General features: G+C 32.9%; 5 protein-coding genes across 6 annotated transcripts; 2 read left to right on the forward strand and 3 right to left on the reverse strand.

The window, feature by feature from the left end:
- Positions 1 to 222: 222 nt before the first annotated feature.
- LOC126662294 (signal peptidase complex-like protein DTM1) lies at positions 223 to 2,438 on the forward strand. 2 transcript variants are annotated; one of them, XR_007635738.2, is made up of 3 exons: positions 223 to 679; positions 1,599 to 1,758; positions 1,853 to 2,438. XR_007635738.2 is itself a non-coding variant. In XM_050356224.2 (2 exons), the coding sequence occupies exons 1-2, from the start codon at positions 336 to 338 to the stop codon at positions 1,340 to 1,342; spliced, it is 432 nt and encodes a 143-aa protein (XP_050212181.1). In that variant the 5' UTR covers positions 242 to 335; the 3' UTR covers positions 1,343 to 1,512. The 2 variants fall into 2 exon arrangements, 1 of the variants encoding a protein (XP_050212181.1); XM_050356224.2 differs by lacking the exons at positions 1,599 to 1,758; positions 1,853 to 2,438 and adding an exon at positions 1,255 to 1,512 and having other exon boundaries at positions 242 to 679.
- LOC126662285 (uncharacterized) lies at positions 1,523 to 6,394 on the reverse strand. Its single transcript, XM_050356215.2, has 8 exons — positions 5,910 to 6,394; positions 5,676 to 5,801; positions 5,365 to 5,592; positions 4,311 to 4,518; positions 2,953 to 3,089; positions 2,267 to 2,347; positions 2,069 to 2,135; positions 1,523 to 1,986 (listed from the first exon to the last, which is right to left on the reverse strand). The coding sequence occupies exons 1-8, from the start codon at positions 6,230 to 6,232 to the stop codon at positions 1,612 to 1,614; spliced, it is 1,545 nt and encodes a 514-aa protein (XP_050212172.1). The 5' UTR covers positions 6,233 to 6,394; the 3' UTR covers positions 1,523 to 1,611.
- Positions 6,395 to 9,971: 3,577 nt separating this feature from the next.
- Positions 9,972 to 12,909, reverse strand: LOC126665491 (probable mitochondrial adenine nucleotide transporter BTL2). The gene is made up of 5 exons (XM_050358307.2): positions 12,821 to 12,909; positions 12,215 to 12,692; positions 11,798 to 12,101; positions 10,631 to 11,098; positions 9,972 to 10,217 (listed from the first exon to the last, which is right to left on the reverse strand). Exons 1-5 carry the CDS (start codon positions 12,846 to 12,848, stop codon positions 10,149 to 10,151), a joined length of 1,347 nt encoding a protein of 448 aa, XP_050214264.1. The 5' UTR covers positions 12,849 to 12,909; the 3' UTR covers positions 9,972 to 10,148.
- Positions 12,910 to 16,881: 3,972 nt separating this feature from the next.
- Positions 16,882 to 23,922, forward strand: LOC126656997 (synaptonemal complex protein 2-like). Its single transcript, XM_050351619.2, has 19 exons — positions 16,882 to 17,215; positions 17,308 to 17,357; positions 17,630 to 17,837; positions 17,925 to 18,050; positions 18,291 to 18,389; positions 19,378 to 20,054; positions 20,140 to 20,388; positions 20,465 to 20,593; positions 20,679 to 20,747; positions 20,817 to 20,927; positions 21,473 to 21,580; positions 21,662 to 21,772; positions 21,849 to 21,935; positions 22,438 to 22,503; positions 22,610 to 22,717; positions 22,815 to 22,901; positions 23,029 to 23,091; positions 23,331 to 23,434; positions 23,783 to 23,922. The coding sequence occupies exons 1-18, from the start codon at positions 17,059 to 17,061 to the stop codon at positions 23,430 to 23,432; spliced, it is 2,607 nt and encodes an 868-aa protein (XP_050207576.1). The 5' UTR covers positions 16,882 to 17,058; the 3' UTR covers positions 23,433 to 23,434; positions 23,783 to 23,922.
- A 1,710-nt stretch (positions 23,923 to 25,632) lies between these two features.
- Positions 25,633 to 26,568, reverse strand: LOC126657014 (uncharacterized). The gene is made up of 2 exons (XM_050351636.2): positions 26,146 to 26,568; positions 25,633 to 26,026 (listed from the first exon to the last, which is right to left on the reverse strand). Exons 1-2 carry the CDS (start codon positions 26,272 to 26,274, stop codon positions 25,856 to 25,858), a joined length of 300 nt encoding a protein of 99 aa, XP_050207593.1. The 5' UTR covers positions 26,275 to 26,568; the 3' UTR covers positions 25,633 to 25,855.
- Between the last annotated feature and the right edge of the window lie 717 nt (positions 26,569 to 27,285).

A 27,285-nucleotide genomic window follows, 5' to 3' on the forward strand; every position in this document is an offset into this window, starting at 1 on the left:
CTTTTGTTTTTTAACATAGATAGAGATTAGATTGTACAACGGGAGGTAACCATCTTTCTTTCGATACACACATTTAAATCAACCAAAACTAAAAGATGTAAAAGTCGGAGTTCGAACTCGCGATCTCTAAATGCATATGGGCTATGGCTAGACCTTACAAGTTTCCATCAGTAGACTATACATATCCCGGAGAGGATTTGCATTAGCTAAATCATGCAGTATTATTCCACTAGCAAACAAAAGCCATAAAGTTATAGTGTCAACAGCATTTAAATCTTCATTAATTCCCTAACTAACAACTACTTACAAAAGACCCCATATCTATTGTCTTCTCCATGCCATGGCAGCACCATACAATAATCAAAATCAGCCTTGGCATACAAATTCTTCCGTTAATCTTCATTTCGAGGCACATAAAAATGGCTAATAATAATAATAATATTACTACAAAGGATGCAGCTCTGAGGACAAGTCTAGTATGGTTAGCAGGAGTAATGTTGGTGGTCGGAATATGCACACAATCATTCAAGAAAGTAATGCTCACTTATGGAGTTGGTGTTGTTGCCGTTGCTGGGGTTCTTTTGCCTGACTGGGATTATTTCGATAGACAATTCTCTCGATGGTCTTCTCCCATTACTCAACAAGACAAAGCTGCTCTTGCTCACACATCTGCCTTCAGGTTTGCCCAACTTGCTTTTTCTAGTTATTGCCCAAAAGGAAATGCTGAAATACTAAATACTGAAAATGAAAATCGGTGAAACAATATTTTTTCTAAGATGTGATGTAAATATAGATTTTCGGAATTTAAAAGCATTTTTATTTCCGAAATCCAAGACTGAAGAAGTAAGTTTTCATGCAACTCTATCTTGTCGATTGTTGAATTAGGTTTATCTAAAAAAATAGCTACATGAACCATTTGTACTGAAACTGAATCTTAGGTCATTTGCAAAAAAAAAAACAAATATCACATTTCACATTTTTAGGGCTTTAACACTATATTGAAAGTTGGCAAAAAAAAAAGCTTCATTTTTTTTAACAATTTCGGGCCCAAAACATTGTTTCTTCACCACTTATACAGTTTTGACAGTTTTGTATGAATGAAACGATGTCCGATTATGATGAGTCAGAAATTGTCAAAAAAAACGGAAAGGTGTACCTTTTTTTCTCAACTTTTTAAGTGTGGTATTTAAAGCGGTAAAAATTAATAAAAGGTGGAGTTCTTTTTTCCAAATAACCATCTTAATGTGCATACAGGAATAGCGTCTCTCCAGTGAGATTGATTGTTTACACTGCAGTTTATGGATATGGTTTGTATAAATGGTGGACATACATAACAAGTTGAGGATTTGGAAGCAAATTTCACAGTTACTCTATTTCTCCAATTGGCAAGTTATTATATTGCGTGTCTATGCTTGTTTAAAGTAATCATGTTATGATCAATGTTATAATATGACTCGTGGTTCTGCGTTTCTGTTTCCAGCCGTTTATTTGTTGAAATGACTTTGAATTCAATACTATCTCCTTTCCAAAAAAACCAATACTATATGCGAATATCCATAAATCTAATATAGTACTGTTTATAATAATGTTACTATCAGGTACAAACAATTGCTATAAATCTCTGGGAGAAGTTGAATTAATAAAATTTGAAGTTCGCAATGAATCTAGAAATACCGTGCATTTGCTTTGAGCTCTTGTTGCACGTGGTGTTTCATCCGGGGGAGGAGGAACACCAAACACCCAGTCAAGAACATTAAGGTATTTGGACCGAAACACTTCTCTCTCCATCGCATAGCAATGCATAATTATTGCTGTTGAGATACTGAAAACTACCACATCTGCTCTTCTGAAGCTCTTGGAATGAGGTAAATACCCTGCATCAGCGATACATGTAAAGAAGCTCTCAATTGCCCGTGCAAGGCAATACAGCGATATTTCCATCCGCCTGCTTTTCTTCTCGATTGCTAAGGCTAAACCCGTCGGGAACTGAGCAAAATACAAGTGCCGTATTAAAAACACAAAATCTTTATTAGCTATCGATTTCAGTATATAGTTTAAGATGCTATACCGTCCCCATTGCCACCATTGGAATGTTGCATCTCCGGAAAATTCTAAAGAGCACGCATGTCCACATCCTGATGAACAGAAAAGATTTTGTAGTTACACATCATTATCCTCAAAAGTTTATTTATATATAACACTGCGACTTGCAACAATATTTATATTTTCATGAAAAAGAGTAGAAAAGTTTGATATCATCACTAACCAGGCAGAAGAGCAGTAAGCAGACAGAAACAAGCTTGACCTTGCAGTGCCAAGAAGACCCTTCCCTAGTATGCTGTAGCGCCTGCACAAGGTTGAACATAACAAGAAGATAAAAATAGGATCATTCATGTGTAATTACTGATAAACTGATAATATTACAGAATTCATCTCAACTACAGAAAATTAAGAAAAACTAATGAATATTCACAGCTATTCCAGGAGAGCAAGCAATAGGAATAAAAGCAACAAACTTAATATCCAACTTCTTGTAAAAAGACTGACAAGTGAGAAGCAACCAGAGCATAAAAGGGCAAATAAGTAAGGGCTTAAACAAGTACACAGCAAGAGAACCATATTGTCAAACACATAGGTAGATGCAAATCTCTGTCTACACATGCCAAAGCAGATAATGCTATAAGAGCATGCTGAAAATTTAATAAAATTCTGGTCCTTCTAATTATAGATGAAAAATTGCTTCAACAATTTATTGCCTATACTAAAGTCGGAATGAGACTTGTATAAAAACTCATCCACCAACAGAACATAAAGAAATAATGCATCATAATCATCACATTAACTTATTTTACCAACTAGAACACTCGATGTGAAGAACACCCCAACCAGAGTGCAATCAAAATAATGTCTTTTGCAACAATAAATGAGATATTCTTCTTAACAGCTTCATACCTTTTCAAGAGGCCTTGACGATGAACTATTAATGCAGGAACTAAATAAACAGGGAGATATACTGGGACTGCCCTTTTGTACGCCTGAAGGAAAAATGATAGAACATGTGCACTGCAAGACTGATTTCCATGTATGATCTGCACAAAATTTAGAGTTCAACAGTCAGAGATACACAAGTGCATAAACATATTTTATGTACTACAGCACTGCCGATTACTTTCATCAACTAAGCTAGATTCTCAAATATCTACTATGATGTAAACAAAGAACAATTACTGATAACTCGTGAATCCTTATAGCGACGGGTTATGTGCCCCTGCGCGGGTGGAGCAAGAGAAGTTTTGAGAATTCAAGACAAGGTCACGGCGAGATCAGAGGTGTGTTGTTCCCGGTCCTCTCGTACTAGGGAAAGCTCCTCTCAATGCTCTAATGCCCACACCGGATAAAGTGTATCACTGACAAGCTAATAGCACTTAAAAGTTGTAATTCATATTTCAGGATGTATTTGACCAAATACAGTTTTGAATCTTGAGTTTTTATGTATAAGTTGAGCTCAACCAATCAACTAGATTACTACTAAATAGTCCAACAAAAGAATTTACTAATCTTAAACTACAGCTCAAATAAGTTCAAAAGTTTCAAATCTATACATATGTCACGTACCAAGGTTAGGGTAGATTGGGTATAAGAGGAATAGAATATTCAAGATGGTTCTAGAAAAAACTAAATAGACAATTGGTGATTAGCACAAGAATATTGTTAGGTTGATATTAATTTTGTTTGTATTAGTTGTTTTCGTCATTTAGCATAACAAATTAGCTTATATATGCCTAGTATTGTGTAGAGAAGGAATCAATCAATTAATATCAAATATATTTTCTCTACTTCTTCTCCAACTCCCTGTTTCTCTAATTTTCCCTCTAATCCTTTCCTATTTCTTCTATTTTCTCACCCTTTTCCTCTATTTTCTGGGCTACCAAAAAGAGCCCTGTCATGTTGAGTATTTCAGGTACATGACAAGATACATACATACATACATGTATTTATAAAATGAAAAAAAATATTAAACATTTGACAAAGCATATATGTCATTAAAACTTACTTTCTAAGTTGTCCCTTACCCAGGAGCTATTGTTTGCTTTACTCTAAGCTTCAAAATATTTATCAATATGTGGATAGGAAGGAATAGCAAGAAATCTACCAGTAGTGCAGCTAAAAGATTTCTATAATATGTCAACCGTTTTTGGAAGAAGACAACATGAGAAAAATGACACAAAATGAACAGTCTGCAGTATAACAGAAATGTAAGATAAAACTTTCTCAAACAAATTAGATCAAGAAAGAGAGAAATATCATACCGAACAGGGGATTTTCATTTCTGGATCTAGTTTTATATTAACACCTAAAGAGTTGTAATATGTTTCTATCATATCCAAGTTTGTAAAAGGCAAGCCACTTGCGATATCCTTCACTCCTTGCAAGATACGAAGATCCTTTCCTCCATGCGTGTTGAGAAAGGACTTATATGATGAAGGCAAGCTCTCTTGCTTCAATATATAAGCTGACCTGGAAAATGCATGCTTCTAATGAAATAAACTCTAAAAGGAAATAATATTTGCAATCCATCAAAGAACAAAATAAAAACAAGAAATCTGAGCGTGAGTTTGCAGTCTATCAAATAATGAAACAATCTGGAAATAAGAGCATAAATTTGATGCAGAATGGAAGTCCTAATGTAGCTCGTATTAAACACTAACCAAACCATATTATCAAACACAATTGAAAAATTATCAGCTTGTTTAAAAACTTAAAGTAGCAAGTCATTCAGATAGAAAAATATTTCTCTCGGTTTCTCCTTGTGTGCAAAAAGGATCAAGGTTTTAATGAATGACCTTATAGAACAATTATGGATAAAATATCATAAGAATATAGGCCTCACCGCATATTTTTCATGCAACAAGAATTGTGGATTACCAAAACAAGTTTTCAGCTGCAAAAACTAATAATAAAAATTCCTAGCAAGGTGTCTGCTAAGCCATGATTGTCATTTATTTGATATGCAGCCTACACATTTCGGCAGTTGTTTTTATCATCATTATCGTTTTCATAAATTATTTCTTGATGTAAAAGGAAATACTATGACACAATCAGAATGAGTGAACACATCTCTCCTGCATCCATACTTATCATAATGCAGCTTCGGTCTCATAACTGCCAAACTGCCAGCATTTATTACTAATTGGGCAAACTACAAAGATGATAGAAGCCGGTAAAAATTTACACTTCCACACATATTTGCAAATAATAACTATGAAGTAAGCAGATTTATACAATAAAATTAATCAGATTTTAAACCAAAAACTGCAATAAATAAAACCACTAATTTTGTTCAGCAAAGAAAATGTTACGTACAAAATTTGAGAAGAAGAAAGACACATTAGAAAAATGTCGCCATGCTTCCAAGTAAGAGGTCTACAGTATTTCCCAAACCGTTTACTTTTAATCCCACAACGTGCAGCCAATACAGCAGCACGCATAAGTATATATATAGCCAAACTCGTATGCTGTGTGTTTGGTCCTGTAAGCAACATAGATGGCCCTGCTATCAATCCTGCCAATAAAGCCCTCCATTTGGCAGTCCTGCCATTAAAACACTAGCAATCAAGCTCCAAATTTAAGTGATGTAATGTTCCACATTCGGTCACGTCTGATTAATTGCTTACCGTCGGTGACCAAACAAAGAGCCAATGATTCCATCAACGGAAACAAAAGTACCAGCGAATGTTCCGAGGAACAGACCGTATCTTACTGTTTCGCTAAGCGCTAGAGTAACAGATTGCCTATTTTTCCTGCAACACGAAAAAAAACAAAAGCTAAGTTCATTTTTCAAAAAGGATAAGATAAGACAATAAGATAGAAATTAAAATCACATAATAATATTTTTTTTTTTAAAAGACCTTGAGGGAGAGGATGATTTAGCGCGTCGTAGCCTGGCGAGAATCGAAAACAGAGATAAACCTCCTTTAAGACCAGCACCAATTGAGAATCCTTTAATGGAAGCAATTATTACTCTCTGTAATTTATCAGATTCATTTGATTGAATTAAATCTAGAAAATCTATTAGTATAGAAGAAGAGGAACATGAAGGAGGATCAGATGATTCGGATCTTATGCATTGGTTACAGCTTGAATTATTACAGGAGGATCTGTTAACAGCCTCCCCATGCAAGCCGACATTATCGGAGGTAGAGGCGTCGCCTTCATGTAACGGAGACGACATAGCGGAGATAAGTTCAGTTAGTTTTTGATAAGGAAGACGAGAAGCGAAGAGGAGGATCTGGTGGCGGAGAAAAACTTGGGGGGGAACTGTTGGGTTTAAAAGGAAAAGAGAGTAAAGGAGAGTGAGTGGGGCTTTTGCGTGTACGAAAGGCGAATGATAGAGTAACACGTATTAGTGAAAGTTTGTTTTGTTGAAATGGTGGACGTTAACACGTGCCCGGCGTTAACCATATTAGGTCCCCTTATGGACTTCTGATAAAATTGGAACTTGAAACTTGGAACCATATTGTGGGAGAATAGTTACCCGTGATATCTTCACCATAACACAAGTCTCACCATCCATATGAAAAAATCCAATTCTAAGGAATTTTTTTTCCCAAAGATAATCGACTATTTCGAGTCGTTAGTTATTATTAATTACCGAGGCGTGATTCGAGATACAATCTCTTAATGCGTTTAGAGATGTCTTAGTAATCCAAAATAAGCCTACATTGACAAGAAATCTTAGGCCTCACTTGATTCGTTTTATAGCAATTCCCGAAAAATTAACTTCGCAGGAAATATAGTTCCCGGTAGAGGTGGCAATTCTCATCCATACCCATTTACCCACCCATTATATAAAGGATATGGATTATAAAAGGATAGTTATATGTTAAATGGATAGTAAATGAGTAAAAATCTTCCAACCCATTAAAATAAGGGTTATAAAAAGATTTGATATGGGTACCCACACTCTACTTATAATGATCCAATAGGCAAATTTGGTTGAATGACACATATCAAATTAAGAGTATTTGAGTTTTTTTTTGGAAATATCAAATGAATTTTAAATTTCAAAATCAATATTAAAAAATCATAATGAACCAAAATAATTTTTTTCAGAAAATAACTTTTTTTCAAAAAATAATTTTTTTTCAGAAAATATTTTTTTTGGGGAAATATTTTTTTTTCAGGAAATTATTTTTTCAGAATATTTTTTTTCCAGAATTTTGTTTTTTCAGAAATTTTTTTTGCCGGAAAATATCTTTTTTCCAGGAAATATTTTTTTTTCGAAATTTTTTTTTTCCAGAAAATACTTTTTTGTCGGAAAATATTTTTTTTGTCGAATTCGGAAAGTATTTTTTTCCGGAACATATTCTCTCTAAAAGTTTCTCTCTAAAATTTATTAATTCTCACAAGATGTACAATTAAAATGTAATATAATTTAAATTTTAAAAAGTAAATTTTTTACATTATACATATAAAGTGGGTTAATGTGTGGGTTAGGGTTATATAGGGTTATAAGGGTATGGGCACCCATATAAAATTAAAACGGGTCATAAATGGGTAGATTACTTCCCTCAAAAAAAAAAATGGGTAGATTACCCATTTTAACCCAACCCATACCCACCCATTTGCCACCTCTAGTTCCCGGGAAGTTAACCTCCCAAAAGTTTGATAAATGTTGTTTGTTTCAATTTTTACTTTCCGAAAAATACGAAATTGATTTTAATATAATATACTATATTTTTTAATTAAAAGACATAAATATCTTTTGATAATTTTTATATTTTTAAATAAATAAGTATTTTTTTTTAAATCAAGCAATAAGTAATTTAATTTTTGCTTATTAACTCTTATTTTACGATTCAAGTACTGTTTGAGAGAGTTTTTAAATACGAAAATTTAAAAATTATATTTTTTTTAGTTCAGTTTTACATAATATAAAAATTGTCAATAAGAATATTAAATAAAAATATTTAATTTTATTATAAATAATAATTATAAAATAATATAGCTATATTTTTTGAAATAAATAAAAATATTTTTTATAGGAATTTTAGAAAGAAAAAAAAGAGTTAAGGTTAAATTAGAAAAATCTAACAAAAGTGTTAGAAAAGTTCTACTTCCTTAAATTTTGTTAGGGAAGTTATTTTCTTAGTCAAAGGGAAGTCAAAATAAAAAAAATTGTTACTTCCCGAAAAGTACAACTTTTCTGGCCTATTTACCTCCAATCAAATGATGCCTTAGTTAATACTACCTATATCAAAAAAAAAAAGCTCCTTCTCTCATAATTCGGAGACTGATTTTGAAAATAATTAAAATTTTTTGTAAATGTAGCAGCAACTTGAAATACCTGAATTTAACAAAAAAATTAATTATCTTTGAAATTGACTATAATTGACACACAAACTCCCTAAACAGACTAAATGAATTGATTTTGAAAAGTTTGATTATAATCGACCTAGAAAGCAAATGCTTGGTATTTTTAAACACCGAGCCTATGAATTAAAGGGTAAGGTTGCACAATAAAAAACATTTAAATTCAAAATGTATATGAAAGTAAAATTAATAAAAGAATAAATTTTAAATTGTTATACTTAATATATCTCATGTTTAAAGTGAACTTTTTTTAATATTCTTTCAAAATGTAAAAACTTATTTAAACGAAATATGTGTAATTATACTAAAAATTGGATTAAGAATGTGAAAGCAAATGAATACAGATATATGGCATTGTCGATTAGTTGGATTGATGGTCCAGTCCAATTCTTCCTTATGATTTCCATAAATGCTTTGGAGGACTTTATGCGGCCAAAAATGTAGCTAGACGAAGATAATATAGTCTATTAAAAAGATTAACATGATTTGTCTGCAAAAAGTTAAAAACGCATCACTCCCCGTGAAAATTTGGCATCTAATTCCTCCTATCAGTTACTGAATCTTTTCTCTCTTAGAAAATGTATTTTCTGAACAGCGAATAGAAATTAGTTTAAAATCACAGAGAAATCATAGCTGAAATTAATTTAACTGAATTAACTAAAATCTTAAATATACAAAATTGAACTGATCAAATTAATCAGTTAATTCAATTAAACTGATGAACATATAAATAAAAATATAAAATATTCAATGAATTCGGCATAACTAAAATTTTAATCTTAACCAAAACTGAGCCAAAAAAATTTATTGATTGAACCAAATTAACAAAAAAATCTTAATAAAACTTATTCAAAATAGATCAATTTAACCGCTACTTATTCTGGTAGGTCAATAGGACATAAAAAATAAATTAAAAAATGGCCATAAAATTAAAACCATCGACATGTTAATCAAGCTTAAAGTACTGTCAATCTGCATAATGGCATCTATTCAGGCTTTGCACATGAGTTTAATTCATCAGAATCACAGCTCGGGGTGTAAATGAGTTGGACTCCTCAAGAGTTACTTAAAATCAACTTGAAAAGACTTGAGATCGACTCGAAAAATTTGAGTCCAACTCCACCGCGAGCTACTAGAATTTAATCTTGAGCAGAGCTAGAGTATAAAGACACCTTTGAGGCTCACGAGCATACACGGTTCTCTTACACACAAAATAATTATTAGCTTTTTATATCTCTAAATTAAGTGTAAATTATCTTAATTGGCTGAATTCTATATTTTATAGTGAAAAAAATTTCAATCGCATCAAATATGATAATTTTTCAATAATATTTTTTTTCTTTATTGCACTCAAGTCGAGCTCAAGGTCGAACTCGAGTAGCTCGAATGTCATTCGAGCTCGAGCTTGAGCTCAAGTAGCTCGGATGTCATTCAAGCTCAAGCTTGAGAATTTTAGAGCTTGGGCTTGAACTTGTATAACACACTCGAGCTCGAGCTCGAGCTTGACACAACTCAAGTTCGGCTCGTTTACACCCCCTAACACAGAGTAAAGCAGGAAGGTCAAGATGGGGCAGTGGCAAAAGTTATGAACAGGAGTATTGAATCAAAGGATATCATAGATTTCCAAATGATCATTTTCTCTTCTTTCTGAAGTACAAGAATTATGGTAAGTCATGCATAAATGATAAGCCTTACCATGTTGATTACATTCTGAGCTCATCTTTGAGCGACCGCAATAGCTCCAGTTATTTTGCTAATAAATTCATTATCACAACTCATTCTACTTTGAGAACAATCTTCATACACTCGTACATGAAGAAACTTATTGATGCAGAAGGAAGTACCTGAAGATGAAAAATGTCCGAGTTATAAGAAAAGTAAACAGAACACTAGTGGCAACATTCTACAAAAAAATTAAGAGCCGTACAAGTTACAGCAACACAATGCAAAACTAAATCATTCTCATTGACAGCTGAGTATGAAAGGTTTCAGAAAAGGTGAATTTTAGCTCATGTAAGTCGGATTACAGATTTTGCCTCCAGTATAAATCCCATACAAGAAGAACATTGAATGATAAGATGCAGAAATCAACTAAAAAATGCAGAACATTTAAAACCAGCATCCACATAATTTTGTTAATTTCAGTGGATGCATATTTTCTTTAAACAGTATAAATTTTTTGCAGCTGGTGCAAAAGAAGAGTTCTAGATTTTTAATGGTGACAGCATCGAAAAGTAGTTGAAATTTATCATGTAACCTGCAGTAAGCTGGGAAAGAGTCCTGCATATAGAGCTGGAATCCCTCCTTGCTCAACAATTTTAAGACCGGTTGCTAGTGCACTCAGTTTAGAAGACCGGGCTTGAAGTTGAAGTTGTCTCCTCACTACTTCAAATGGGTATGTAGCAGCTTCTGCACAAGCACCAGAAATAGCTCCATGCAGCAATGTCCTAATCGGTCCCAACTCTAGCTGGTCCAAAGCATTCAGTTCCGCCCCGTGTTGGCTCATATTTTCTATTCTTTGCCTGCCCTCAGGTGAATGCAGATAAGCAGACTTCAATATATCATACACTCCATAGAATACTGCCCCTGAAGGTGCAATGCTTATGATAGAAGGCACTAAACCCTTGTAAAGGGAAAAGAACCCTTCAGTTCGAATCATATATCGGAAAGTACCAATTACCCCACCCAAATTTTCCCCACCAGGTGCAACAATCTTGGTCCGGATCTAAAAGATACATCAATAAAAACATGATTTAGAACTCACTAATGACAACAAATAGAATAGCAAAACCGAGCCACTTAATTCCTCACTTAGTCACATATACCTTCAATAATTTAGACTTCTACTCAGTTCAACTCAATTAGGCCCCGAGTATAAGTAGATTAAGGATGGCTTCCAGGAACTTATACAACTAAATCATTTTGGAGCCAGATTTTCTACTTTGTACCAATGTTCTATAAAATTAATTCATATTCAGAAAAGTGCTAGCTGAAATGCTGAGTTACTCGGTTTCCTCAAGCGGTGTGGACTTCAAAAGGAATAAGAAAGGTTCTTTTAAAATGGCAGGTAGTTCGTGATGGTTTTATAATTATACCCCCTCAAATAGATGATCCATACCCTCCAAGAAGATGGCCATTCAAAGCATCAATAGCTTACAGAATGCTTGCATTTTGATACAAGTCTACATAGATACAACAGTCAGAACTAAGTTAACAGCATTTACCACCCAACTTATCTACCTAACATTCTCCAATATCCATTTGATTCAAATAAAGTAGGTATAAGGTTACATTCATGTGACCCCATTAATTTGTATGAAGATCTGACACACAACCAAGAAAATGAACAATAAGTCAAGATAATAGAGCATGAAACGGCACATAAATAAAAAAATGTTAATACGGGGAAAATGTATTCACATACAGTATCGAGCGGCAAACAGAGTATAGTAGCAGTAATCCCAGCAGCAGCACCAGCAACAAACCGTTCAAAATTTGTCGTCTCCTCATTCCCGGAGAATCTAAGCAATTGCTTTCTATAGGTATCATATGCACAAAAATTGATAGCTTTAAATGGAGCTGTACGGAGAATGTTAACAAGGTTCCCTTTCCAAAACCCTTTCAATCCTTGAGTACTCGCAATTGTCTTAATTAATTCTACTATATGCTTTTGCTCTCCACGAACCATGTATTCCAGCTTTAATCTCTCTAAAGGAGCCACAACAGTTCTGGCATTTTAAGGAAATAAAAAAATCTGGTACTTAATAAACATAATAAGTTAATACTAATTAATAATAAAAAACTGTACACAGTAATGAAATTGATGTTTTATTTGTTTAACCTTGAAACCATAGCTGCAATAGCTCCAGCACATAAATGATTGGTAGTGTTCACTGCAGCACGGCGTCCTCCTCTAACCGTAATTTTCCGTTTCCTTCTTCCTTCCAAATCGACATGGTTTTTAGTGTCTCCGTCGCCGTTTTGCACCAAATTATACTCATTTGTTTGCTGCTGCTGCACTAGCTGCGGCCCATCGTTGCTCAAGCTGACCGAAAAAAATAAACCACTGACAGCATCTTTACTGTTTTGCCTTTTTTCTCTCCTAAACCCACATAAAATTGAACTTTTTGAAATAGAAGAAGAAACATCTAAACTCGAAATCTTAACTGAGCTACCTCTAGAAGAAATGAGATTGGTAAAGGAAGAACCAATGGTGGGCTCCAGAAATATGCCACCATAAGTGAATAAACTTAAATCGAGAGGGAACGAAGTTTGGGAATGGTCCCCTGATAGTGAATTTTTTAACCAGAGTTCAAACCCTGACATTTTTGTGTAATGGATTAGATTGAGAGTTTTGGAGAAGTAAGGGACATAATGGGAATCGAAGAGAAACAATTAATGGTTGGTGAAGAGAATGGAGAGATGAGAATGGTGGATTCGGGTTTACCTTTGGCTGCCTCTGGCTTTGGCTCCATCACCGCGTAAACTAAAAACTCCGTCCTCGACAATAGAGCCGCGATTTTTGTCTGTTGATAATTCTTTTTTTATGTATATACTTTTTTATTTCATTTTAAAAGTTTCATCTATTTTTACATAAAAATTAAAACTACATTTATTGTCCCTATTTTTATGTTTATTCATGTTTTACTTCTGTTTTAGGTAGTTGAATTTTCTATAAAATTACTTTAAAAAAACTAAATAAAAAGTAAAATATAATATAAACATATTTTAAATATAAAAATTAGACTTTTAAAATAGAATGTCCTAAAATAATAAATAGAACTTTTAAAATGTCACGAAAAAAATATTTATTTTACAAATTTTTGTCTACTTTTTTCCTATTTTTTCTTTTGTATGAATATCAAAAAATAATTAATATTAAAAACATGCCTAATTCTATTGTCTAAAATGAATTTTTAATCTGCAAAAATTTAATTCCAATAAAATAAATCTAATAAAATAAATTATATATTATATTTTTTTAAGAGAAAATAACAAAAAAATAAGAAAAACTATTCTTATTTTCGCACTTTACAATTTTAATGATTTTATTTTCATTGTCACCATTTGATTTACATAATCACCAACTTTCTTCATTTATTTTCAACCACCACCACTTTCTTCTTAAATTTACACGTGTTCACCCATATAACATTCAGTAGACTATTTTTCTTCATAATTTCTTTCTTTTTCTCCATTATCCTATCATTCACCACCATCATTCTCCACCACCACCACTACTCGCATCATTCTCCACCACCGAGCTCTCCAATCGGAGCTATTTCGTCCACTCGATAAAAAATTGACCCATCTTTCTTTTCATCTTCTTCCCTTTCCCCAAACCCTAATCCCCAAAGTAGAGAGAGAAAGTAAAAAAAATTAGAGAGAGAAATGGACGGCGTCGGTGGCGATGGCAGTTACAGAATAGAGGCGGAACGGTGGTTGACGATATCGGAGAAGCTACTAACAGCACGCGATTTTCAAGTAGCTAAAAGTTTCACGATCCGGGCGCGTGAATCGGACCCTAGATTACTCAAATTCGCCGACCAAATAATCGCCGTAGCTGGCACGCTCCTCGCCAGAGAATTAAGAGTGATAAACTACAACACGGGAAGCAATAACAACGACTATTACGTGATATTACAGATTCCAAAACTGAGTCAATCGATGGAACTCGTTGCGAATCAGTGCAGAAAATTAGCTTTGCTGTTGAGTCCGGTGAGGAATAGGCTTTCATTTGCTGAGCTGGCTTTTCGGCTTTGTATCTGAAGCCTGGATGGTGTTTTCTAATCCTTCTAAGAAGGCCTTGTATGTTCATGAGCTGCAATTAGTGATAGAGTGATAGTTAAAAAATGAAAGAAAGTGAGTCTTACCATTTTCTCGAGAAAGTGAGTCTTAACAAATTAAATGGAGACCAGCATTATAAAATTATTAATAGAGCGGATACATCTCTGATACATTTTTGATACATCTGCGATACATTTCTAATTTTATTTTTAATGAATTGAGTTTAATTTTGTAATCTCTGAATGTTAGATAGTGAATTTCGATATTTTATTGTTGCTAATGTTATTTTCTAGTGTTTATTTAATTCTAATCGACTACATTAAATTGTAATTCGAATATGTTTTTGATACATCTTTGATACACAATTTATACATGATAGATACATACTTGATACATTAATTGAATTAACTGACTAATTCGATGGTTCGTTTTTATATTTAGAAAAGCTTATAAACATATATGTTTATACGTATGCGATACATTTCAGATACATATGTGATACATCTCCGATACATAATTTATACGTGATATTTATCAAAAAAAAATACTAAACATGATGGATACATTTTTTAAATGTACTTAATAGATACATCGCTGATACATAATTTATACACGATAGATATATTTTTAAATGTATTAAATAGATACATCGTTAATACATAATTTATATATAATATATATATTTTTAAATGTACTTAATAGATACATCGCTGCTACATAATTTATACACGATATATATATTTCCGGCCACCGCATATCCATCTCCATCAGCGTGTGACCTCCGCCTAGATAAATATTTGGTACATTTCGGATACATATGTGATACATTTCTAATACATAGTTTATACATATTTAAAAAGACTATTGTCAAATTACGTTGAAAATTAAAAAATTATCAAACTTATAATTTGATATATCACCTATACATATATGATACATATTTAATACATCGATGATACATTTTTGATTTGTCAAGTTCTATAGTTTCAAGGACTGCCATCGTTGGAGTATTATTTATAGCGTAGATAGATATCTGATATATTCAAATAAATCATCGTCAATTTCTATAAAAAAAATATATATAAACATGATAGACACATTTTTTTAAATGTATTTAATAGATACATCGCTGATACATAATTTATACACGATAGATATATTTTTAAATGTATTTAAATAGATACATGGTAGATATATTTTTACCAAATTTATACATTTTTACTAAATTTACACACTGTGATTTTTTTACATATATTTGTTTGATACATCATTGATACATAATTATTTATTGTAGTTAATTAAACTAGTTTCTAATTTTTGTAAATATTACTTTGAATAATTTTGTGGATTTTTTTATATTTATAAATATACAGGAATAATAAAATACAATATATAATCAAAATATATTTTTAAAAGATAAATAAAAAACTGTCAATTTTATTTTTTTGGAGAATGTATCAATGATATCTCAGAGATGTATCAAAGATGTATCTGATGATATTACAAAACTGTATCTATAATTTGTTGATGCTTGCGTGCTATTGGCTGACGCTCTGACGTGCTATGACGCGCGCTGACGCGCTCTGACACGCAAATCACATGTGCTAGCTAATTTTTTTATTAAGATAATGTCATTTTTGCCATGTGTCACCTTTTTAATGGAATGGTGTTTGTTGTAAACTTTTGTGTTTTTGTGGTAGGAATGATAAATAATGGAGTTAGGTGACAATTTATGAAATGTTGAGCTATTTTTGTGATATTTTTGTGATATTCTCTTTTTTTAATTATCAAATGTTATTAAATCGAATATGAAACGGTTGTATTTGTGAGAAATTCGAAAAAATTTGAAAACTAAACTTGATGACCTGACATGGAACAGATAACATGTTGTCTGATTTGCAGATTCAATTACGAAATAAAAACTAATTTATTAATTGTTTTGCTAATAAAAGACAGTTCTCAATTAAATTTTTCCACCATTCGCAAATTGATTAATGGTTTTAAAAACTATAACAATGAAAATTGATTTAACACCACCTCACAAACCCTCAATTAAAAAGAGACAACAAACTTTTAACAATAAAAAATAAAAATAAATTTTTAAAAAAGACAAACTGACAAAATAGTCATAAATCATTCCATTTTTGTTGTTGAAAAATTTTCAATTTCTATAATTTTTTTGTTATTTTGATATTTAATTATTTTTTAAATTAGCATACTAGTACTAGAAATAAACTTTATTTATAAGTAGCCAACTTTTTTTTTCTTGTTGAATTAAACTTTAAGCATATATTGGAGGCAAATTAAAAATTGAAGACGGATCGAAAAAATTTCAACAATAAAAATAGACCCTAGTTTTTTTTCAAAAATTGATATATTATGCGAACTTTAAAAAGTATAGACATAATATTTAAAATTTGAAAATTGTTAAGTATCAATTTGAGAATGAATAAAATATTAAAAATCTTTTTAATTTATTTTTCATTTTGAAATGGAGCGTGTAAAATAGATAATTGGGTGCGACTATGAGAGGGCCTTTTTAGTACGAGAATGTCCACCTTTGATTGAAATAATTAAATTTATTTGAAAATGATTTTCTTTATCTTTTGTGCCAAATTAAGGGGTGAAGTGATCCTTTATTCATAAAGTATCAATAACCTACTGTCGTTTTTTCGTACGACAAGCATCCATCAGTAATTATAAGCGCCTCCCGCGCGCTTTCGTTACTGACAACTGCCTATAAATACCCAGTCACTTGGCGCCCAAATTCATTTCGGTTTCTTTTCGCTCAAAAAATCCAAACAGCTGAGATCAACATATCTCTCCTCAGAGAGCGAAGGGAGGTTGAAGCATAAATCTCTAGGGTTTTCAATTCATTGATCGACAGATTAGATCAAGATGCAGAAGTTAGGGTTTCCGAGCTTGAAAAGCCTCGACCAGTTCAAGTCACTACCAGGATCCATCTCCGGATCGGCGAAGAACCTCCCGTTCTCTTCTCGGCAATCTTCAGAATCGATTTCTTCAGGAAGTTTTGCGAATTTGAAGATAACTGCTGGTATTGATCGACGACTTTTGAGTTACTTTTCTTGTTTTCTTAGATCACTTTGAATATCTAGCTGATTTGTGTCTTGATCTGTTTGTTTGCAGAGAAATTGATCAAAGAGCAAGCCTCTGTGAAAACTGATCTCGAATTAGCGGTATCATAATTGAATCTCTATACCTTTCCTTTACATGTCTAAATCATATGTATGTATTAATTGCTGAATTTTCAAGTAGTATTTAAATATTCGTTTTCCTTTTGTCATGTTCTCATACAATATTCTAATTTTATGCATACTATTGCTACTTCGTAAAAATTAAATAAAATTCTTCCTGTTATATATCTACATGATAATTAGGTCATTATTTTGGGAAAAAGTAACTGGAATTCATTGATAACATGAAATTGAATGGTGATATGATCCTTTAGAATTCTAAGCTGAAGAAATCGATAAAGCATATCAATGAGTTAGAGGAAAAGTTGCAGAACGCCTTCAATGAAAATGCCAAGCATAGAGTGAGGCAGAAGGAGGATGAGAAGCTTTGGAAAGGAATGGACTCTAAGTTTTCTTCCACTAAGACTTTGTGCGATCAACTGACTGAAACTTTACAGCTCTTAGCCGGTCAGGTTCAAGAAGGTTTGTAAAAAATCTATGCGAGGTCTTATAATTTTGCATTTTACTTTGAATTGACAGTGATAAGGTATTCCTGACTTGTCTCTGAAGCTGAAAAGGGCAAGGAGTTTTTTGAAACCAAACTATCTGATAGCTCAAATGCTATTGACAGTCTGAACAAACAGCTGAATAATTTGTCCCTGCAATTGGGATCTGCAGAGGAAGCTGTCAGAACTAGTAAGTCTGTTGCATAAACTTCTGTGCAAGTAGCTATTCGTTTTTTGAATGATGATTATTTTATTTAATTTTGCTTGTTATTCGTTTTGTTTGTGTGGTCAAACAAACAGGAGTTGCAAATTGACTTACTCATGAAGTTCCGTAGGGTTTTTTTGTTCATAGAAAAGGGGAATTTGTATATGAATTTGTTTCTTTGGGGCTTTAACTTTCATTGCCTGACGCAATTTGATCTCATTGTAGGTGAAAAGGAACTGGAAGTACTTAAGCTTGAAAAAGAAGAAAACAATAAGGTCTACGTAGAGGAGCAACGCAGAACTGCTAATCTCATAGAGGAGAAAGGTAGGTAGACTGTCAAATGGCTGCACCTGGTTGCTGAATGATTATTTTAAATCTTTAAGAAATTATTTAAGGTCACATGTTCTTATAAGAAACTTTAGCAATATGTTTTATGGTTTGAATCATGCCTCAAATTATAAAGCAGGTTAAAATCATGCATGAGTCCCACCTGTCATTCTATTATTGTGCATGAACCTTTGCATAATTTTGTCATCACTGTCATTATCCTTATAGGTACAATTGTCCTCTTTTTTGGATGATAAATTTGGACTTAGAATGTAATTATGGTTGCTGTTCCTGCCGCTATCCTTTAATACTTAGAATGTATTTACAGTTGCTGTTCTTTTTACTATGGGACGATCACTTAACTGAGATTTTGGATGATATTTGTTATTCCAATTTAATATATTGATAGAGCCTCAAATTCATTTCGATATAACCTCCTTGTTGAGTGTAAGGATTTGTCTTTTCAGGTGAGGAATATGGGCTTTAAATTTGGTATAATATTTTTCTCCTAATATTATGCTAAATTGCTGTTGTCATTTAATGTTCAACATGGTTTTGTTGCCAAACTTAATTTGTTTACTCTGGACATAGTCTCTCAAGAAGCTTATTAGTTTTTGCTTTGCATAGCAGCTCTCTTTCATCTTTTCTCGTGTCAACTTAAGTTGCATTTTGGGCTATTTCAATTAGCCTGGTTTTTTAGAACATGATTTTATTGTATGTTTACCACTCAAGTTCCTCAACATGCAATATGAGGTTGTTAAATAGAGATCTTTTATGAAAGTTTCAATCCTATTAGAATATGTATGTCTTTATTTAAACAAATGATAATTCAGAGTGCAAAAGTGAAAGTGTGTGATGTATTTTATAGTTGAACTCATGTTAATTGTTCCCAGCATGAAATTTTAAGCAAATTGACTTGAGCAAGAAAAGTTACCAAATAGAGAGTTGCTTTCTAAAGAATTTGCATAATTTATTTGCCACGCAGATGCTATGTTAAAGAACTTTGAGGCAACTGTAGCAGCTAATAAATTGGCATCAGAGACCCTAAATTCTAAATTGGAAGAGATGCACCTTAATTTGAGAATAAAGGAAGACAATATCAAACATTTGATGATTACTCAGGAGAATTTGGAGAAAGAAAAGAACGACCTCCAATTTTGCAGCAACAATTTGACTGATAAATTGTCTCTGTCACTCCGGGAGATAAAAGATCTTAAAAGTTTTGTTCATTTGTTGGCTGCACAACTGATTGAACTGGATAAACAAAGTTTGGCTTTTATAGAAAAATTTGACGAGCTGAACTCTCTCTATGACACTTGCTTTAAGCTGCTCCTACTTGATAGCGACCTTGGTGCTAAGCATGCTCGAAAACAATATGATCAGCTACATGATAAGTTCTTAATTCTGACATCAGAAAAAGATACATTGAAGTTGGTAAACCAGGAGTTGCATGATAAGATCATTGAACTTCAGAAAGCTCAAGATTATATAGCGGAACAGCTATCTGAAGGAAGCCGTTTAGCAGCAGATAGAATTCAAACATTAGAGTCTGAAGCTGAAATGTTATTGTCAAAGAAGAATGAAATGGAAAGAGTAGTTTCGAAATTGGAGGAGACTATTAATTCTTTGACAGAAACTTCAAAAACATCTGAAAATAAAATGGTCTGCAATTGTTCTTCTTTCAATTCTAAGCTATTTCTGAGTGTGCTTTCTTCATGTCCTAAACTTAAATCTGTATGTTTTGCAGCAAGATTTGCTGGCAAAAGTTGCAGCATTAGAAATAGAAAACAATGATATTGCTGAGAACTTACAGGCAGACTTAAGGACAAAAGAAGAAGAAGTAGCCACCTGGAAAAAAGAGAGTGAGAAGCATGAGCAAGATATAGATTCACTGGAGAAACAAGTTGCCCAGCTTCAAAACAACATACAGGATAAGGAAGAATATCTTCTGCAATACAAAGAACTTGAAGAGAAGCTACAAGATCAAATCACTGAGGTTACTGTAACTTTGAGTGAATAAGTCTCTTTAATTCTGACAACCTTCTGTTGTTAAGATTCTGTATGTGTTGCAGAGTCAGTCATTGCTGACTGCTGCTGAAAGCAAACTTACTGAAGCAAAGAAGCAACATGATTTGATGCTAGAGAGCAAACAAATGGAATTATCAAGGCATTTGAAAGAAATATCTCAGAGGAATGACCAGGTGATGTTATCTACCATTTAACTCGACTGAATCCTCAATAAGATTGGACTTGTATTTTTTATTGACATTGATCAGTTTCAAATAGGCAATTAATGACATCAGGAATAAGTATGAGGTGGAGAAGCAAGAGATTGTTGACATGGAAAAGGAAAAGGTTTGCTCATACTGGTCTGTTGCAATAAGTTTAGCTTTGAGTCATGTGCTTAATGTTTTATTCTTTCAGGCAAACAGAGTTGTGTTAGAAATGAAAAGCAAATGTGACCAGAACCTTGCTGAATGCAATGAAGAAACAGTGCAGCAGTTGGTGCGCATTCAGGAAGAACATGCTGCCTTTGTAAGCACCTGAAATAATTGAAAACTTAATTCTAAATTGACATTCTTGTCTTTAAGCACTGCTGCATTTAGTAATAACCTAGCAATCATATTGAAGTATTGAACTATCCTCAAAATCGCACTACTTACTATTAACTTTGTTTTTTGGCGTGTCTTCAAAAATTTGCATACGAGTCTTCACTGACGCATATTCTAGTATAATGTATGCATGTGTATTAAAAAGCCTAAAAGAAGATTTGGTTTTCTGTTGCCTCCACCAGCGTGCTTTAGTGCTCCCATGACATGTTTTATCATAATTTTCATGCATGTGATGGTCGTTGTTTTTTTTCATATGGCTGTTGACCATTTCTTAGTAGACGTGAAAATAGTTAGGTGATTAAAGTTAGATATTGGTATAAAATTTTGATCTTGCCCCCAATTTATGGTTTCGAATTTGTCGTTCAAAAGTACTGGTTCCTGAGGCGTCTTTTTCACACATCTTCGTGCATATTAATTTTGTTTTGTAAAAACAATTCACTGCTGGTCCATTTTTCCCCTGCTACATAGGTCTTGGGCATTCAGCAGGAACATGATAAAAAGGAAGTGATTCTAAAAGCTAATCATATGGAAGACATAAAGCGTACCCAACTTCAAGCTGAAAACGAACTGAGAGAGGTTTTTATAGCTTCAAGTTCTGTAAGCATGCAATTGAAGTGCTTCAGTCGCCAATTCTATATTTTTATGTAAATTTCCCAGAAAACAATGCAAATCAGGAAAGAACATGAAGTTCAAATGAAAGCTTTGAGGTGTCAACTTGAAGATGAGTGTAGAAGGCTGCATGAGGAATTGGATCTTCAAAAGTCTAAGGTATGTATTGCATTCAAGTGCAATATGAAATTAAAAGATATATGCCTCCAATTTAATATGATTATGTTATGCGCAGGAAGACAGGCAGAGGGCTTTGCTGCAATTGCAATGGAAAGTGATGAGCGATAAGCCAAAAGAGGATCAAGAAGTAAATTCGGGGAAGGTAGACTTCGTGCTGCAATAATTTTCCTATCTATTCATCTCCATTCTCTTAACTCGACATGGGATGGTCTGTGTTTCTACAAAAATGTGTAAAATCTGATAAAGGGTTCCTTTGCTTGAGAAAGAGTTCATGCACTAAAAAAGCTAGACAGGTTATATGATAAACTAATTTATTAGTCTTTTCATGCATTTCAAATTTTATATTCCATAAGCATCCAGAGGTAACAATAGATGATAATCTCTATCTTATTCCCAGCATCTTCAAAGATTATAATATCATGTTGTTGTTCTGCTATATCATTTGCAAAGTCTTATATTATCTGCTAGTATGTGCTTAGGTACTCCAGAGGAGTTTAATATCTACAGAATAAGCATGTCATATTAGTTTTCTTGATTGGCTCAGAAAATGAATTTCCTTCAGCTTTTTCTTAGAAAAAAAGTTAAGTTATTTTTATTGGAGTTTCTGAAATGTAGTCAAATTGACAATTTTATTATCGTTGCAGGATTACTCAGTTTCATCGATTAAGATGAGAGACTCTGGTGGTGGTAAACGACGTCGGCCTGATATGGTAAGATTGGAGAACAGAAAAAATGTGTCTGAGCGAGAAATCATTTTGCTGCCCATAATAATTGAAGTCCTCGCAAAGTGCATTGTTCATCTTTTATGCTTTGTAGGATTTGCCTCTTCTAGGACAAACACAAACACCTGTGTCAAAAATAATGAAGAGAGCAGAGAATATTAACACAGGAAGTCCAAGGAGCCTCCCTAAACATCACAAGAAGGTGAAAATGAAATACTTATTAGTTTGTTGCTTTCATGACTTCCCTTCTTCTGAAATTTTGACGGAAGATATATATTCATCTGACTATTGCATGCCAGGTAACACGCCGTGAATACGAAGTTGAAACGACTAATGGAAGAACAGTTACAAAACATAAAAAGACTAAAAGTACAGTGATGTTTGACGTAAGCACTATCAAAGCCTTAATGACCATATATGCACGCATTCCTCCATGAATTTTTTGCTATACTGTACTGAAGGAACTTATCCATAAGCTACTATTTTTTTATTTTCTTGTTCGTGTTACATTAGGAACCAAGGAAACGTAAGAAGATGAACACTCCAAAGTCCGTAACTCCTAGAAGAGTGGCTAAGGTAACGGAATTCTGATTGTAGATTAATGATGCTAAATTGGCGATTCCTTCATCTCGGTCCTAGTACTAAGACTTTGTTTTGCTTTAAACTATGCGGCTCCTTATTCCTATTTGGTTAAAACATCATTATTTCAATTGGTACAACAAAGGACTGTCTAAATTGATTGAACGACTTAGATGTTGTTGCTTGATTGTCAAAATGCTTGTTTGGTATTCTTAAGATACTGTTTCAACATGCAGGCAATCAAGGGAGGAGATGTTTCACATCCTTCAAACATAGGAGATCTGTTTTCAGAAGGGTCATTGAATCCATACGCTGATGATCCTTATGCATTTGACTAGAGGTACTTTCAAATAGTTATTCATTCAAGTCGTCATACATTTCATTCTTATGTCAAATGCAGAGCAGCTATAATCATGATTATCTATTATCTTTTAAACCTGTGGAATATTGTAAAAGTTCTAGTCATGCATGCTAATCACAGTGAATGTATGAAATTCCATGGAATCCCATCAGAGCTGTGCAAATTTTGTATCCAAGTATATCTGTACGTAATTGGAGAAATTTCGCATACAAAATGATTGCAGAGCAGTTTTCTAACAATAATAATCCCAGGGGTAGAATATATTTTTCCAAATTTTCTGCTAGTGTGGAGGGAGAAATTTATAATTGTTGATGTTTGCTCATGCAGGTTCTGTTGGTTCATGATGGATCAGGCTGTTAAGATTCTGCTGCAAATAACTACTTAGGTTTTTGTAAGAATGATACTGAAAATATTTTCAGGAATGGTGGAATTTACTAATGACTGTATATGGCAACAAATTTTTCTTCTACGTGGTCTTGTCGTACACCTGAAAATTTATGCTTCAGTTTTACAAATCCATTCAAAATGCTTGTTCCATGTCTTGAAGGCTTAGGCATAACTTGCACGTGTTGGCTTGAGCGACCTATGATATGATCTTGTATGGAGGCTAGTGGTTACGCCATCTTAGTGTGATTTTAATGAAACCTGGTCTAGAATTGACCATTGAATTCTCTAGATTTTGCAAACTCTTTCTAAGAATTAGGTTTTGGTTCAAGAAATCAAAAGTGATATCTTTCTTTTCCTCCATGTTTGTTGTTGTGATGAATGAGATCTCAAGCTTATGCTTCATCCTAGCCACGAACCATCAACTGTCAACTGACTAGAGTGTTTACGGGAAATTTTTTTCACTAGATCAATTTTCCCTAGATCAATTTTCCCTAGATCTGGATCATTTTAAATCACTCTCGTACAAACGAACTCCAATTTAAGAATAGTAGGTTCATGGAAAATATTCTCATGTTCAGATGCATTTCGATAGTTATTTAAGCATCCGGGCGAAAGTTTCGCTGTCTATATTTAATAAAGAAAAAACAGCCCAAAACCTTGGTTGCTTTTAGATGCATCAACTTGGTGCTTATTCTATGTTAGAACATAACAAAAGAAAACTCGGTACTTATTTCAGTTATTGGTGAATCCAGTGATAATCGATGGCACTCCTTAGCCATACCCTTTCATAGTAACTTCTTTTTTCTTTCAATAGTGCCTCTCATAGTTATCTGATTAGATTACTCTGACGAAGAAAATTATATGCTTTTAAATATAAGGTCACATTTGTCTTTCCTTAATCCACAATATTGTTAACTAATTACCATTATACATCTAGTTTTACCTCCGGCGCCAAGTATCACGACAGGTGACATTCCTGGTGCCTTTTCCCCCCTCCAAAATTAGAGTACATTAAGACTTAATCACCAAAAACCCCCTCACCTTTTAGCCCCTTTTCAGTTGCACCCTGACGTTGCAATTTTATCAGCTGCACCCTAATTCGCACCTTTGAGTTTCAATTCCACCCTCAATATCAAATTGGACTCTTTTTCACTCGAAAAAAATTCATAAAAACCCTTATAAAGTACTCGTTTGAACTCTTTTTCATACAAAAAGTTAAAAATAGATGACTTATTTTAACTTTTTCCAAATGGAGAAGAGATCAATTTAGTACTTCAGGGTGGAATTGAAAACCAAAGGTGCGAATTAGGGTGCATCTGACAAAATTGCAACGTCAAGGTGCATTTGAAAAGGGGCTAAAAGGTGGAATTTTTTTTTGATAATTAAGCCTTAAGATAATGATGGAGGTGCACCATGAATTAATTAATATAAAATATCCAAAATAAAATTAAAACCGAATAATTGATCAACTTAAAACGAAATAACAATAAAATAAATTTTTGACAACGCAAATAATTTAGTGAATACAAGTGGTGAACATTCCCGAGCATTATTTACACTCTTCAACGTGCTTCGTTCCAAACTTACTTTTAACTCGCGAGTTTAGTTTTCATTTTAGCCCAAATAATAAAATTAGAGCTCATTAAACCAAATTACCAGACAAGTAAGAGCATTACTTGGTACCAAAATTCTCTTCATTTCTATAGGAACTTTCAAAATGTTAAACAAAACACACTATTATTATTGCCAAACACACTTGCTACTGCTAAAACTAAGATCAACAAATCCTGTAATCAAGGGAAAAAAAGATCATTACTGTAAGCAAATGTGCAGTAGAATTACAGCAACGTCCTTTAACAATTTTCACAGGAGTCACGAGTCTAGTCAAATCATCAGCAGGAAAAAATGGATCTGTAATTTTCTTTTTGCTTTCAAACTTCATATTTCAACATCAATCTTCCGAATGAACAATAGCTAGGTTAAACAGAAATAGAATCATTTGAAAAACATCGATCACGACTGGAAAACAAGCACCAAAAATAGAGTGCAAAACGACAGCAAGATCGTCATCTGAATCATCACCTCCGTTAAGCTGCAAAGCTTGATCCTATTCTTCTTAATTCTCTCAATCGCCAATTTCATCTTCAAATCTCTGATTTCTTTCACAAGCAAATCCTTCTCCACCTGCAAAAAAATGTTGATCAATTAACTTTATAATCGAATTAGTAACGAGATTCTCAAAGGTAGTAGAAATCTAGAACAGAAGCTGAATAAGTTGAATTCAAGTCGGTAGAGATTCAAACCTCATTTTCACGATCGATTGAGGAATTGAAGTGGCGATTAGGAGAAGATTTAAGAGAGTAAATCAGAATAGCAGCTTTTGCACAGCGACGCCATAGTTCCAATCTTACAGCCTCGTCTTTTATCTCCATTTTAGCTCTCTCTTACTGATGTGAATTTTCAGATAGTCAGACTAGAAATTTTTCTTTTCAGATTAATAAGAAGAAAATTGGGGGGAAGTTTGAATTTTTAAGTTTTGACACTCAAAATTACAAATGAATCCAAGGGACGAAAATATAATAAAAACTTAGGTAAATGATTTCTTCTAGCGCCTTCATCCGGTTATCCATTTAATTGTGAAATTACATGTAATATAAAATCCAAATGAAGTGTGAGTATATGGTAAAAATTCGAATTATTTTATAACCAATGTTTAAATATTTAAGGAACAGTTAACCACAAGGTCGGAGGTTCAGCCCCTCCTTCTAGCGTATTTAACCGCTGACTTATAAAAGCAATCCGATTAGCTTAAAATCATGCACAGATAATCATCATTATTCACCTGCCATCGCGTGTTTTGAGCAGCAAGGACTTGTACTTTGTAGGACTAAATTGTCATAATTATATTTTCTATTTACTCATGCAAATTTATAGCTTCTCCAAAATGTAATAATAATAATATGCCCTACACATCTTATTTGCAATAATTTCATCCTAATCACCAATATAAAATATTTATGACAATATGATCTGTTAATTTTATAATTTTCGATAAATATATATCTAACCATCATTTTATATCTATTTTTGAAATTTGTTTTTATAGTCGATGATTTAATTTTGATTTGTTATTTTATATATTTGATTTTTTTATTTATTTCAATTTAGAAAGAGTTAATTGGATTTAAAACGAAGTTTATATGTCAGAAAATAAATTTAAAATGAGAGTTGAATATATTTATCATCAATCTTAAAATTCACGAATTAGATTGTCACAAATTATTTTTAAAAGTATACTTATCATTTTAGTTAAAGATGTAGATATATAAAATCATTTTTTACCTTGGTGTTTTATTATTTAAGGAGGGGGAATTTTTTGACATTTGTGGGAAGATTTGATCCCATGATCTTAAAAGAATAATTACTCATTAATAGTAATAGTT

Source organism: Mercurialis annua, linkage group LG1-X (assembly GCF_937616625.2).
Source record: "Mercurialis annua linkage group LG1-X, ddMerAnnu1.2, whole genome shotgun sequence".
Lineage (NCBI taxonomy): Eukaryota > Viridiplantae > Streptophyta > Magnoliopsida > Malpighiales > Euphorbiaceae > Mercurialis > Mercurialis annua.

Excerpts from the sequence above, each read along its gene's own strand:
- LOC126662294 (XM_050356224.2), top strand. The coding sequence starts at position 336 with ATGCCATGGCAGCACCATACAATAATCAAAATCAGCCTTGGCATACAA. Across the intron at positions 680-1,254 it reads GCTCACACATCTGCCTTCAG|GAATAGCGTCTCTCCAGTGA; the intron begins GTTTGCCCAACT and ends ATGTGCATACAG.
- LOC126662285 (XM_050356215.2), bottom strand. The coding sequence starts at position 6,232 with ATGTCGTCTCCGTTACATGAAGGCGACGCCTCTACCTCCGATAATGTC. Across the intron at positions 3,090-4,310 it reads AAATGAAAATCCCCTGTTCG|ATCATACATGGAAATCAGTC; the intron begins GTATGATATTTC and ends AATTTTGTGCAG. Across the intron at positions 2,136-2,266 it reads GCTTACTGCTCTTCTGCCTG|GATGTGGACATGCGTGCTCT; the intron begins GTTAGTGATGAT and ends TCTGTTCATCAG.
- LOC126665491 (XM_050358307.2), bottom strand. The coding sequence starts at position 12,848 with ATGGAGCCAAAGCCAGAGGCAGCCAAAG. Across the intron at positions 12,693-12,820 it reads AAAGCCAGAGGCAGCCAAAG|GGTTTGAACTCTGGTTAAAA; the intron begins GTAAACCCGAAT and ends CAAAAATGTCAG. Across the intron at positions 10,218-10,630 it reads TCTTTCCCAGCTTACTGCAG|GTACTTCCTTCTGCATCAAT; the intron begins GTTACATGATAA and ends TTTCATCTTCAG.
- LOC126657014 (XM_050351636.2), bottom strand. The coding sequence starts at position 26,274 with ATGGAGATAAAAGACGAGGCTGTAAGATTGGAACTATGGCGTCGCTGT. Across the intron at positions 26,027-26,145 it reads CAATCGATCGTGAAAATGAG|GTGGAGAAGGATTTGCTTGT; the intron begins GTTTGAATCTCT and ends ATTTTTTTGCAG.
- LOC126656997 (XM_050351619.2), top strand. The coding sequence starts at position 17,059 with ATGCAGAAGTTAGGGTTTCCGAGCTTGAAAAGCCTCGACCAGTTCAAG. Across the intron at positions 22,504-22,609 it reads AACGACGTCGGCCTGATATG|GATTTGCCTCTTCTAGGACA; the intron begins GTAAGATTGGAG and ends TATGCTTTGTAG. Across the intron at positions 22,718-22,814 it reads TCCCTAAACATCACAAGAAG|GTAACACGCCGTGAATACGA; the intron begins GTGAAAATGAAA and ends ATTGCATGCCAG.